We start from the raw sequence: 12512 nt of genomic DNA, 5'->3' as shown, positions 1-12512 counted from the left end.
AGTATTTATTCAACAAGAGAGCTTGGAATATAATATATGTGGGGTATTCCCCCAGCATTGTTAATGTTTTCCACTTTGCACTAGACAAACACAGTCTTTGCCCCATATTTAGTTTGTTGGGATCTGATCACCAAAACTGCCAGGCTGTCGTATCAGAACCCCTGACTGGTATAGATTTCAGAGTGAAACTCGGAACATTGCATGACCATATTTGTTTGCAGTTTACTTGTTTAGGTATTTAAATAATATCAAACGAGCTGTGAAGCAAGAGGCTTGAATGCAGCAATTTTAGAACTTTTAATTGACAATTCACTAGAGAGAAAAAAATAAATAAAAATAATGCTAATATTACATTGGTGGTCAGGAGGATGAATTAATCTTCCTTAAAACTGCCATGTGTCTACTGGTGGTATTTGAAACTGGTTCTTTTACACATCAAATTAAATATATTTTATTAGTATGAAGATGCAGTGATTAGCAGTGTCACTTGAAAGCAAGGAGCTTCCTCTTTTGTGCCTCCTGGTTTTACATTTGCCATTCTGGATGCTCTGGGATCCCCCCACAGTACTCAGACGTGCATGCTTAACTGGGGGTTTTAAGTTGGGTGTGAGTGTAGATTTTCTTTGTTTTCTGTCTATCTGTGCTAGACCTGTGATGAATTGACAGGATTTTATGCGTTCAAACCAAAGAACTTCAAAGTACGAATGAGTACAAAGCTTTGACTATCACTGAAATTCCAGTTAGAGTAATTTCTTTTATATATATTACAAAAAAAGATTTCTCAGGTTGTCAGTAGACAGAACTGAAGGATTGAATCCAATTACCAATAAAGTCATAATTTTGATAACTGTCATCCATTTACCTTTATGTGGCCAAAATAAATTACTCAAGTTTTTGTTTTAAGCAGATAAACAACAAAACCCAAATTTATAATTTTATTTAGACAGTACAAATCAGGGCCATAGATGTGGCAATGTCAACCCGTGGAGAGTACAAACAAAATCAGGACAGCTAAATAATTAACTTTCAGAAACTTAATAAGATTAACTTATATGTGTGCTTTGAGAGGCAATTAAAAATGGGTGTAGAAAAGGCTACACAGACACTCAGAGCCAAAAATGCATTTAAGTGCTCAGCAAAAAGTGCAAAATATAAAACATACAGGCAAATATATACAAAAATATCATATGCAGTTAGTTTCATAGTGCTAATTGACACTGAGATTACATTTTTATTACTGTGACATTTTATTTTTAGTGACTGAGCTATAATAGCGAGCATTGCTATAAAAGTTACATTTTAAATGAAGAAAAAAAGCCTTAAAATATACCATATATATCATAAACCATATAAAAAAAACTATAAATATTTCTTAATCGCAAAAACATTTGTATATTTTTTCAAAAATGTAAATCCTTGGTGCCAAATACATTGCAAATGCATGTATGCATTGTTTTAATGTGAAAAGTTAGATATTTCCTTTTTAGAGTGTGACGATCTTCAGCTCATTTATCATTTCAGCATTTACAGCCCATTAGCCAGACATACATAATTAGTTACGGTATGTACAGAGAGACAAAAGACAAAAAAAGGCAGACAGATATGTAAAAATAATAGTCACAGAAACATACATTTATAGGATGGAAATAAAAAGTGAAAACATAGTTCCCATAGACGCTGACAACTCCATTCTATTTTACTTTATTGCATATTAATTTTACACAATGAGTCCAATTGTGCCTGCTTGTCCATTATTATCGTGACTCATTAGCAACACAACAGTGTCTCCCTGTATCCCCCTACTGCAGCCCTCTTCACACTGGCTATTCTGCATTTATAAAAGTCTGCAGATAATGCATTAGATGTGTTTACTGGATGTATCCAACGCATATATAATATGCATGTGTGTGGATAAATACACAGCTCATTGGGATATGGGAATTGAACAATGCATGTTTTTCTCTTTTCACTTTTTCATGTTGTACCGTGTGAATCGTTACTTCTTATTCATTAACACCCATCACAGCTAGCCGTCACCCTTCAGTCCCTTTTCGTTCAGAGATACAATGTGGAGCATAAGAAAATAACAAATGAAAAAAGTATCCATGGCAACAACAGTACAGCAAGTTCTCTTTTTTGCAGCTTTTAGTTCAAATGTAATTCTCTGAAGTTAAACAGCAACTGCTCATAACATCCAAGGTCTTTAAAGAGAGATTGTGTCTGTCGCCTTTGTGAGCAAAATGTGCAGAATCTGTTCAGTAGTTTAAAAAAAAATCCACTCAAGGATTTCAGTTTTTGTCATCTTCTCCTTTATATGATGAAGCATAAAAGAGCGAAGTTATCCGTCATCAGGAAACAACAGCAGCAAAAAGGAGACACATGAAGGAAACAGAGGTTGACGGAGATATAAAAGAGGCTCCTCCACAGTCATCGGCGTTCTCCTGCAGAGACAAAGCAGAAAATGATTTCACCTGGCGAGTCTTCAATTTGCTACCAAGCATTAACGAAAATGTGATGTATTCAAACAGAAAATCATTTTAGGGCCACAGAAGCAGTTGAGTAAGACGAGAGAAGAATGCTGGTTTTATGCATGCATGTTTAAACACATGTACAACCCAATTTTCAAAAACACAAAGATGCTCTGAAAAGGTAAATTAAAACTAGTACAAAGACAAAATATTGAATAGTGAATGAAATAAAGTAATGTGCAAAAGTCTTGAGTCAGGAAACTGGGAAGGCCTTTGCTTATGACCACTTAAAAAATTACAACAGTCTTCCTCCTTGGAAAAAAAATATAAAGAAATGAGTGATGGCTCAAATTATGTTTTATTTATTCAATTTTTTTTTAACATAATATATGCTCATTTAGAATTTGAAGCCAGTAACGTGTTTCAAAAAGATCAAGCCAGACAACAAAAATACTAGAAAAGTTTTATAAGATCTCACAACTAATGAGGTCAATTAGTAACATGAATAGGTGTAAAAAGAGCATCCTAGAGACTTTTTCATCAGTAAAGACAGGGAGGATTGAACAGTCTGGGTGATTAACTTAAGAGCAATGTTTCATAATGTAAACTTGCAGAGAACTTGTGTTTTTTTCATATACAGTAACATATCTTTAAATAGATTCTGAAAAACTAGACAAAGCAGAAAACCAACACTGAATGCTCTTCAGGCTCTGCATCGAAAACACAGATTGTGTAGTCAAAATTGCTGCATGGAAGTGGGAACACTTCTGAAAACCTTCATCAGAGAACACACTTTGTAGCTGCATTTACAAAAAAAAAACCTGTAGTTTGCCCACAGTGAGAATCTGTCACCAAATAGAAGCATTTGGTGCACTGTAACAGAAAAAGATAACAAAAGAGGCTCCAAGCTGCAGAGCAGCTGAAACCCTACATCAACCAAAAATGGGAATTAATTTCTCTTTCAAAAGTGCAGCAGATCTCCTCAGTTCAAAACATTTACAGTGGTTGTCCCTACTTTGTTTTGTTTGTCTAGTTTTTTTTGCAGGCATCAACTTAAGAAGGAAAAACCGCTCAGCTTTGAGCTCAGTTTTTATAGTACTTATTATTGTAATATTTACGCTTTAACAGGGTTGTATGAATATACGTGTTTTTTGATGTGTCATGGTGTGGTAAAATGCTGACCTGTGCGTGATAAGAGTGGCAAGACTCGGGGCGTCTGCGAACCTTTTGAGACTTCATCCTGTCACACTTAACTGACGAGTTATGTACAGCGGGGTCAAGGAGCAGCAACAGAAGCATAGTATGGTTTTCCTGCACGCTCATTCAAATATTACCACTAAAGACATGCAGTATAAACATTTTAAAGATATGACATGGCAGGCTCACACCCGGAATCTAACTTAACAGTGCGGCTGGTTGAGTCAGTTAAAGAAACACAACAATTTAGGCCAGCATGCTTAATTAATACACATGTTAGAATAAAGAGTCTGTACTGTAGGTACTGTAGGTCTACAAAGTGTGCCCAGATTGACTCAGTGTATAGGCAGGGTGATGCTGCAGTTAGGTTAAAACAAGCAAACTTTATGTGAACATGATTCACGTGATCCATGAATATAAACATCACAGGATATATCTGACTTCCTCTGGCTCCAGGGTGATGGGTGGGTACTGTTTGGAGCAGTCACAGTCTGCTTGCACCACCAGCATCAACAGGTTGCTCTCTGGTATCTGCTGCACTACAAACATCCTGACATAAACAAAAAGGAAAAGTGTGAAATAGACAAAAACACAGAAAGACAACCTTCTATGTAACATAATGACACAAGCCAGGCAGTGCAGGATGGATAAAATAACATAATTATGATCATTATTCACACGTGATTATAATGTCATTATATTAACAGCATTACTCAAAAACTATCATGGAGAGTGTGGACCACGTGTAGCTGTGCTGTGTTATACCACCATTAGCCTCATGAGGGTGATCACACCCAGCCTATGGTGACAACCCAGTGATGCTTTCCTCTTTTTACTCTACCCCCCACCCCCCGACCCACCTCCTAGTGCTTTTCCATCTTTGTTTCTGTCACTCACCCCTCCCCAGTCCCTGTACTTTTTTCATTCACCTCTCCTAATACTTTCACTGCTTTCCAACGAGTCACTCTCCCTTCTCCGCTTCTCAGTCTTTCCATAACCCCACACACCATGATCTAAATCAGTTCCTTTCTACTTATTTCCCTCTTTCTGCCACTCTCGTATTAATACAAACTGCTCTCAGTATGCAAAGCAGAGCAAAGCCGTAGAAAATGGATTCTGGAGGAACAATTTAATATGACTGGTGTAGGGCTTAGAGAGGACTACACTGCTATTTCTGTGTGCATAAGTGTGTGTGCGCTTACTTCTGGCATCGTCCGCACTTAATAATGCTGTTGGTCTCTTTGACTGATGGCTCATAAACAAAGCTGGGGTACTCGGTGTCACACGGCTGCAGGATGTCCCCTTTTTTCTTATGAACTGAGGCTAATAGAGAGATAGACAGGGGTCATGTTTCGAGATGAGAATTATAACAGAGCTTGTGTGTTAAAGTGTATGCATGACATTTTGCTGGTGACTGACAGGCTGAGAGTCTGTGACAGGAAATCGAAGGTCTAACGTCTCAATTCTTCACGCATCAGCCTTTTATTGCTGCTTCTTGCGTAAGCCAAATAAACCTTAGCTTGCTGCGTATGATAGGACTAAAACCAGAGAGAGCCATAATGGCTTGTCAAAATGTCTTATCTTGTTCTGAGCCATGTTTTTGTTTGACTTCTTTAGAATTGCATTAACTTCAGTACAAATTTATGCCTGACTCTTGTTTTGAGGGACTTACCAGATGTGTCTGCTCCCACTGAAACCCACTTATGTAACAGACACAGTAAATACTTTTCTTGGTCTGAAGTATAATATAAAATAATACAGCACACCTAAAAGAATGCTTGGCTGTATCAAAGGATGATGATAATAAGGACCATTTGATTGACAGGTTTAGTGATGATGAATGATATTTTTTTAAGAATTGGTTTATAAACCCAGCATTACAGTCATTCAGAACTGCTCTGAGGGTTGTGTTAATTTACAAAATAGAGATGACACACACGAGATACAAAGAAAGAGTGCTTAGCCTTAATTAGCCACATTTATTCCGAATGTGAGCTCACCGTCAGCAAAATGCTCCGTGTGCCAGAAGCCACAGATATTGAACTCCAGGAGAAATCTTACAAAAGAGAGAGAAAAGAGGAGAGTGGAAGTCAGTTAGGTGGCTATCATTATAGACTAAAGCAGACTGGAAGCATATTGCATGCAGCCTTCCAAAACTGGGCCAGGACCCAAACTTGTGTCATGGGAATAATAAAATGGGTCCTCAAGTTATTCATTAGTAGCTTTGGTGGTTGTTTTTTCCCCTCCTAACTGGATAAACAGCCTGCTCTTTTATTGAGGCTGTTAGATTTATCAAGTGACTTTATCCCTACCAAGTAAACATAGAAAAAATACTGAGGCTGACTTTCTTAACAGAAAATTGCTAAAATGTTACTTCAATTAGATTTAATAACTACAGTTGTGTATTGCTTTTTTATAATGTTGTGTGTAAAAACATTAGATAAAAACAATCAGATTTTTTTCCATCTGTTGATGCGGTTAACACTATCTCTGATTTTTGGACAGCGATCCAGGCAGCTGAGAGCTTATGTTAATCATTTTTAATTTGGAATTTAATTGTTTCTCTATTATATATATTTATTTATTGTGCATCCATCTGTGTTTTAAATACTGTCCGCAAACTACTGCACAGAATTTAGTTATTTGACAATAAAGAATCTTTGAATAGATTTTCAGGTAAGTTTTTTTTTTTTTTTAATTTATGGTTTAACTTTGCTAGCAACATTTTAAATTTGGCAAAACTGGTGATGTTAATAAGTAACATAAGTGCACAAAATAGTGTACCTTTGTAGAGTAAATACTACATAGTATAGGATATCGGACAATGTAGCAAAAACTGCATAGCCAATCCAGGTTGCCCCTAGCAACACTTACAGTAGGAAGTTGGAGAGGAACCACTTGAGGGCTGAAGCCAAACCGTAGAACGGCTGAAGAGATAGATGGACAAATTCTATTTAACGGAGAACTGATTTTGGGAATATTTCTGTATAGGGAGAGACTTCACTGTACATACACTGAGAAGTGGACGTGCGCTGCTGACAGAGTGCGAGTTCATCTTACACATGGCCTGGTAGTCGAACAAGGATACCCTAAGGAAACATGAGCACACAAACAAGCACACAGTGTTGCTCCTCTGGCAGTATCGACCCACATTGATTCCCTGACCCCCCTCCAGACTACCACACATGTTTGGCTGAGCTTAACCTTTACAGAATCCCTGAAAGCTATTGTAACTTACAATGATCCCAATGCTAGAATTACTTTTCAGACAACTAATTTTTTTTGTTGTTTTTTTTGTACGCAGTCGTCAAACACAAGAACACATAAATACAGAAAATCACAGAGTGTAAATATGCTCACATTGCTACTAAAGATCATCCATGCTCAAAACTAGTTATGTAATATCCTGTGTCAAATGAAGCATGACGAAATCTTTTAGCTGTTTAAAAATAGCACATCACTCAGGAGATTTCAAACATAAAAGATGGGCAAAAACTAAGCATGAAGAAAAAAAACATCCCAAGCCCTCAAACTCAAAGGGGAGCAAAAAGGAAAGGCACGGACAGCTTAATCACAAACACCGAGCCAGACGGGCGCATGCAGAGAGCATAGGAGAGAGACTGTACCATTACACTGCTTGCATACTAATGCAGTGTTTAGGTATCTAAGAACCAAAAAACAAAAGGAAAACATTTGCAAACTGCCACCCTGATTAACATAATTACACAACTACAATTAAAACCTGATAGCAAAACAGCATGGGGCTGACACAATTGCAATTACGAGCCAGATATTCGTTCGGAGACACAGGACCCATGAAGTGGCACTTCACACAAAGTCAGAAAACCGCAGGTTCTCTCAGGATGGCCGTTCAACCAGTCAATCAGGCGAGGAATGACAACCAGGCATTACCTTTTGAACATGCCCATCCTGATCAATGTGGTCATCACTGAGCCATCAATCTCGCCAAAGAACCTTCCCGCCTAACAAGAAAGAGAGAAGAAAGAAGTCTAAAAAAATCAGTGTGGCAGAACATAAAAAACTCAAGTCCCAATAATCTGATAGAGGAAATATAAGTTCACTTCTGCGATCTCCTGTCCACTTTCACCTCTGTGCGAACTGCGTGGTCGAGCATTTAGTCACAATAAACTCCCAGTTACGAAAACCTTAGGCTGCTGTGTACAATGCAAAATGCAAAGACTGGCAATCTCTAATTGACTGAAAAAGACCAGCTGCTAAACTATTATCCTATTGAAAGCTATGCAGTGAACCTGAATTTGATCATAGCATTTTTCTAACATAACTATGTTTTCAATGGACATAAAATCTGGACTTCAGACAGGCCATTATACCCATAATAAGTGCTTAAGTCTAGATATATCATTTAGTGTTAATGGTGCTTTCACAGATGTGCAAGTTAACCATGTCTTGTGTAACAATAGTCCTAATATCAACATAGAGGCTAGCTTTTAAATTGTGTGCTGATAACAACTGAGATCGTCCCTCTTTTACTTAGTCCAAAAGATATATTGATCATGATTTCCAAGAGTTGTTAGACTACAGAGGCCTGGGAATTTGAGAGTCCTGCGCAGCATCTTAGCTGTTCCTACGCTTTTGGACAGAGATCTTGGATGTTGTTCCTGAGATCTGCTGGAGCCACTTGCCTATCTTGGGAATCCCTGCACCTAGTGCATTTGTGGATGCAGTGGTGGACTACATTCACTTCTTCTATAGAATAATTGGTTTTAAATGCTTGTTAGATGAAAAAAGGCATCAAAGATCACAATGTTGTGTTTTTATGTGTTTTGAAATTGTGCATAATTGTCTGCGGAGAAATGTTCCTTGCACCTCTGAATTGGTGTACTACATTACAGTACAGCACTACCTCTGACTCAGTTCACTGATTACAGTTATTATTGATAGTCACTGTGGGAAAAGGTTGATATTTGAAAATGTAAATATGTAAAAGTAAAAAAGAGGGTACACTGCCCCAGGATGTCACTGCTATTTGGTTAAAAAAAAAATTAAATATTTTTCTCTGTTGGGCTGGTTAATAGTGGTTAACAGGATGAGAAGACAGTTAAAAAACACATTAACCGTTTTCACCTTTTTTTTTCTTTTAAGGTAATAAATATTGAAGAGTGGAAGGGCCCTCAAACAATCAAGTCAAAGACTAAGGAGCACTCCAGCCATATTCTGTGAGTGCATGTGTGAGAACTCACATCATTGCGCTGTTCAGAAATGAGGACAAAGCCATTATTGTCAATCACATAGCACTCGATATCCTGGTAAGAGACAGAGGAACCAATTACTTATGTAAGGAAACATCTGTGTCGAACATCACGAACACAGATAACACAGACACCTAAATAATTTATACCACGTATTCATGAAGTGTTCACCTTTGTAGTTTTGTATAGTAGCAAAAGATAATAAATCTTATATATTTATAATAATAATAATAATAATGATAATACACTTTATGGCAGTGTCATTCAAAAGCAAGATATACTCACTAAGCTGTCACAGCGAAGAGGACAAATCCCCTCCACATTTGAGCACTGACAGTAAAGAAATCACGACAGGAAAATGTGTGATTATTTCACCATAATCCAACGTTAGAGAGATTTTTTTTCTTTAATCAAATCGACATCTGAGCTTAGATTAGGGCATGTTTGTGTGAGTGACACATGCTCTGTCTGTGTTTGGCTGTGGGGGTGTTAGGCTTGAGAGTGCGACAGTGTCGACAAGTGCATGTGTATGTGAAAAAAAATGTGTCTGTGTTGGTGTGAAATTGTTAATTTCTGTGAGATATGGGCTGTCTACCTGTGATGGGATCTGAGTGGCTTGTTAGCAAGTTTGTGCATGTGTAATGTTAGCATGTCTCCGACTGTGTGGATGTGAATGTGTAATCTGTTTTAACTGAGGTGCGAAGCTGATTTCACAGAGCTTAGCAGGTGCTGAGGACGTTAAATTTGGTTCAGTAGGAAAAAAAAGTGTGCGAGAAATTATTCATACTTACATCTGTGTCATTTGGCTGGGAAGACACAACGATGGCAACAAAGAGAGTGGAAAGAAATGACAAGCATTACATTATATAGCAAGTGGGCTGATTGACTACTTCTGCTGCTGTGAGCTTGCTAACAAAAAAAAGACTACAGATTATTTTCTTGAACACACATTTCAAATTCCTTTTTAATGAGTTTTCGAGCAGGCTCGTAAAACTTCAGCAATTTTGGAAAATAGTGTACAATTAGATGCTTTCTCATAAAAAAACCCCATCAGTTTGTGCTATAAGAAAACATTAAAAGGGATCTGTATCACTGCAATCAGACTATTTGTCATAATACAAAAGTTTTTAACCATAAGCAAAGTCTGAAACTTTCCTTCTGTTCTTTCGTCTGTGGACTGATGATGAACACCAACAGTTTTCCTGATGATCTTATGTTGTCTGCAGTATATGTGGCTCGGCGTCTATGGACAATGTGTCTTTGGATTCATGGTCAGGCTAAACAGAGCATGTCGAAATGTGAATGAGACCATCTATCATCCTTTTCAATCCCATTACAGCAAAGTGTCGGTCTTTTTCTCTGCTTCCCATCGTCGCCTCCTGAAATAAACTACAATTTGGTGGACTGACAGAAGTGACAATGCTTCTCCCCCACACACTACGGGTAAATGGCACAGCTTGATGAGGAGCAGCACTTACGAGAAAAGGAACTGTCTCTTTCTGCTAACTGAAGCAGATCATGAAAATATACAACCTTGCTAATGAGTCCCAGGAATCACGCTAATCAATGTAGATATGAAGCAAAACTGATCAAAACCACCATACAAATGTGGTGACAGTAGAAGAAAAAGACAGTCAAATCAATAAGAGTTATCTTCTTTGCAGCTTTAATTTGCTTGGCAAATTAAGTGGAAAACCGCCCATTAGTTTAACATGATTTGTGAGCATGACAGATATGCGCTTTCAGAAGGCATCCAAGGTGGAAAAGCTTAATCTGTAGGGAAGCATTAAATATGTTTATTACATTACATTCATCTGTGAGTGAAATTTCTAACATGCTCTTGAGACTCTTATTTTTTCAGCATCTACAACTCTGCTAAAACAAAACAAAACAAACAATCAATAATTGTTAATAATGCGTTGATCTTCTCTTTTTATTTTTCTAATTATTTACAGTTCACGTATCATATCTCATCTTCACAGTTGTCAGTCAATCAATGTCAGGAACTCAATTCATTTAGGCATTTATATATGGTGAAAAAGAGCTGCTGAAGTTTAAAATGAGCATCAGAATAGTGAAGAAAAGCAATTTAAATGACTTTGCATGTGGCATGGTGGATGGTGCCAAACAGGCTGGTCTGAGTAGTTCAGAAAATTCTGATGTACTCTGATTTCCCCACACAACCAACTCTAGGGCTGTCATGGTCCTGGGTCATTTGACCCAGTGTTTCCAGTTTTCCTGTGTTTTTTGTCATTTTCTATTATGATCGATGTATACGTTCTCTTTACTAGTCTTAAGTTTATTTCCAGAGTGCCTGGTTATCCTGTTTTGAGTTTCTTATGGTCCCTGTTTAGTTCCTTGATTATTTAGTAATTTCCCCTTGTGTCGTTGCCCTCTGTGTGTCTGTGTTTGTATGAGTTCTTGTGCCTTCTTTCCCCTCCTTGTTTTATTCCATCATGTTTCCCCAGCCAGTCATGTCTCTCTCTCCCTCGTGTTCCCTCGCTCCCTCTCGTCTGCCTCTCCTCCACTCCTGCATCATGTTCCTCTGTTTCCTGTCTTATTGTGCAGGTCTCGTGTTTCCATGTTCATTCCGTTCAGTCTTGCCTTCCCTGTCTTGCTATGGTTATTCGTGTCAGCTGTGTTCCCCGTGTGTTCTCATTTCTCGTTATCCTTCTGTGTATTTATGTTAGTGTCTCCCTCGGTTCTGTGTCGTGTGCTCCCTCATAGCTGCGTGTACCTCTCCGTGTTTCCCCAAGTGTATTTTTATTAGAATTTTCCCAGTTTAGTTTTGTATTGGTTTTCATCCAGCAATAAAGCTGTGTTCTTTTGAGTCTACGTTTTCATCTCCGTGAGTTTGCGTTTGGGTCCTATTCCTGCCTGCACACAGCTGGTTTATGACAAGGGCTTAAAGAGAGTGGCACAAAAAGTGAAACTGTTCAGGGAGTGGCATCTCTCTGGATGAAAAGGACTTGCTGATGTTAGAGGTCAGAGGAGAATGGTCACAATGCTTTAAGTCGATAGGAAGGCAATAGTACCTCCAATAACCGCTGCTATTAAAAAAAAAAAAGTATGTAGAAGAGTATCTCTGAATGCACAACACATTCAACCCTAAACCAACTAGGCCACAGCAGCAGAAAACCACACTGGGTGCCACTCCTTTTACCTAAGAACAAGAACATTGCTTCATCTCAATTTCTGCTGCGACATTCAGATGGTAGGGTCGGATTTTGATGAAAACAACATGAAACAATGGGTCCATCCTGACATGTATCAATGGTTCAGCTGGGTAGTGTTGGAATGGTCGTACACTAGGGGTATATACACCCCTTTGTACCATCATCTTTTGCCTTGTCTTTATGACTACAATGTGCCCATGTTCTAATGGCTGAAAGCAGCTATTAAGATGTCCCAAATGTCAAATCATTTCAAACTGTTTTCTTGAACATGGCAATGGTTTCACTGTACTCAGGTGGTCTCCACAGTGACTGAACCTCAGTCCAGTAGAGCAGCTTTGGGATGTAGTGGGAAAAGACTCTTATTATAGATGTTCATGTGACAAACCTGCAGTAATTATGTGATGTTATATAATATCAATGCCGACTAAAATCTCTTAGGA

General features: G+C 38.1%; 1 protein-coding gene across 3 annotated transcripts in view; it reads right to left on the bottom strand.

Annotated features, from left to right (window-relative positions):
* Positions 1-921: 921 nt before the first annotated feature.
* cacna2d4a (calcium channel, voltage-dependent, alpha 2/delta subunit 4a) overlaps positions 922-12512 on the bottom strand; it is a 100920-nt gene continuing 89329 nt past the window's right edge. For all 3 annotated transcript variants that reach the window (XM_085437627.1, XM_085437625.1, XM_085437626.1), the window contains 11 exons: positions 9688-9702; positions 9182-9226; positions 8888-8950; positions 7578-7648; positions 6679-6754; positions 6540-6592; positions 5666-5721; positions 4868-4988; positions 4095-4215; positions 3651-3728; positions 922-2441 (listed from right to left, as the gene is read on the bottom strand). In XM_085437627.1, the coding sequence (XP_085293753.1) occupies positions 2349-2441; positions 3651-3728; positions 4095-4215; positions 4868-4988; positions 5666-5721; positions 6540-6592; positions 6679-6754; positions 7578-7648; positions 8888-8950; positions 9182-9226; positions 9688-9702 (792 nt within the window). In that variant the 3' untranslated portion in view covers positions 922-2348. The remainder of the gene's footprint in view (positions 2442-3650; positions 3729-4094; positions 4216-4867; positions 4989-5665; positions 5722-6539; positions 6593-6678; positions 6755-7577; positions 7649-8887; positions 8951-9181; positions 9227-9687; positions 9703-12512) is intronic.

The sequence above is a fragment of the Copadichromis virginalis genome, linkage group LG17, assembly GCF_057382275.1.
Source record: "Copadichromis virginalis isolate Kocher_CV1m ecotype Utaka linkage group LG17, C_Virginalis_male_GT1.1, whole genome shotgun sequence".
Taxonomy (NCBI): domain Eukaryota; kingdom Metazoa; phylum Chordata; class Actinopteri; order Cichliformes; family Cichlidae; genus Copadichromis; species Copadichromis virginalis.
Note: the sequence above shows the minus strand (reverse complement) of the source record. Positions and strands in the feature narration are given on the sequence as shown.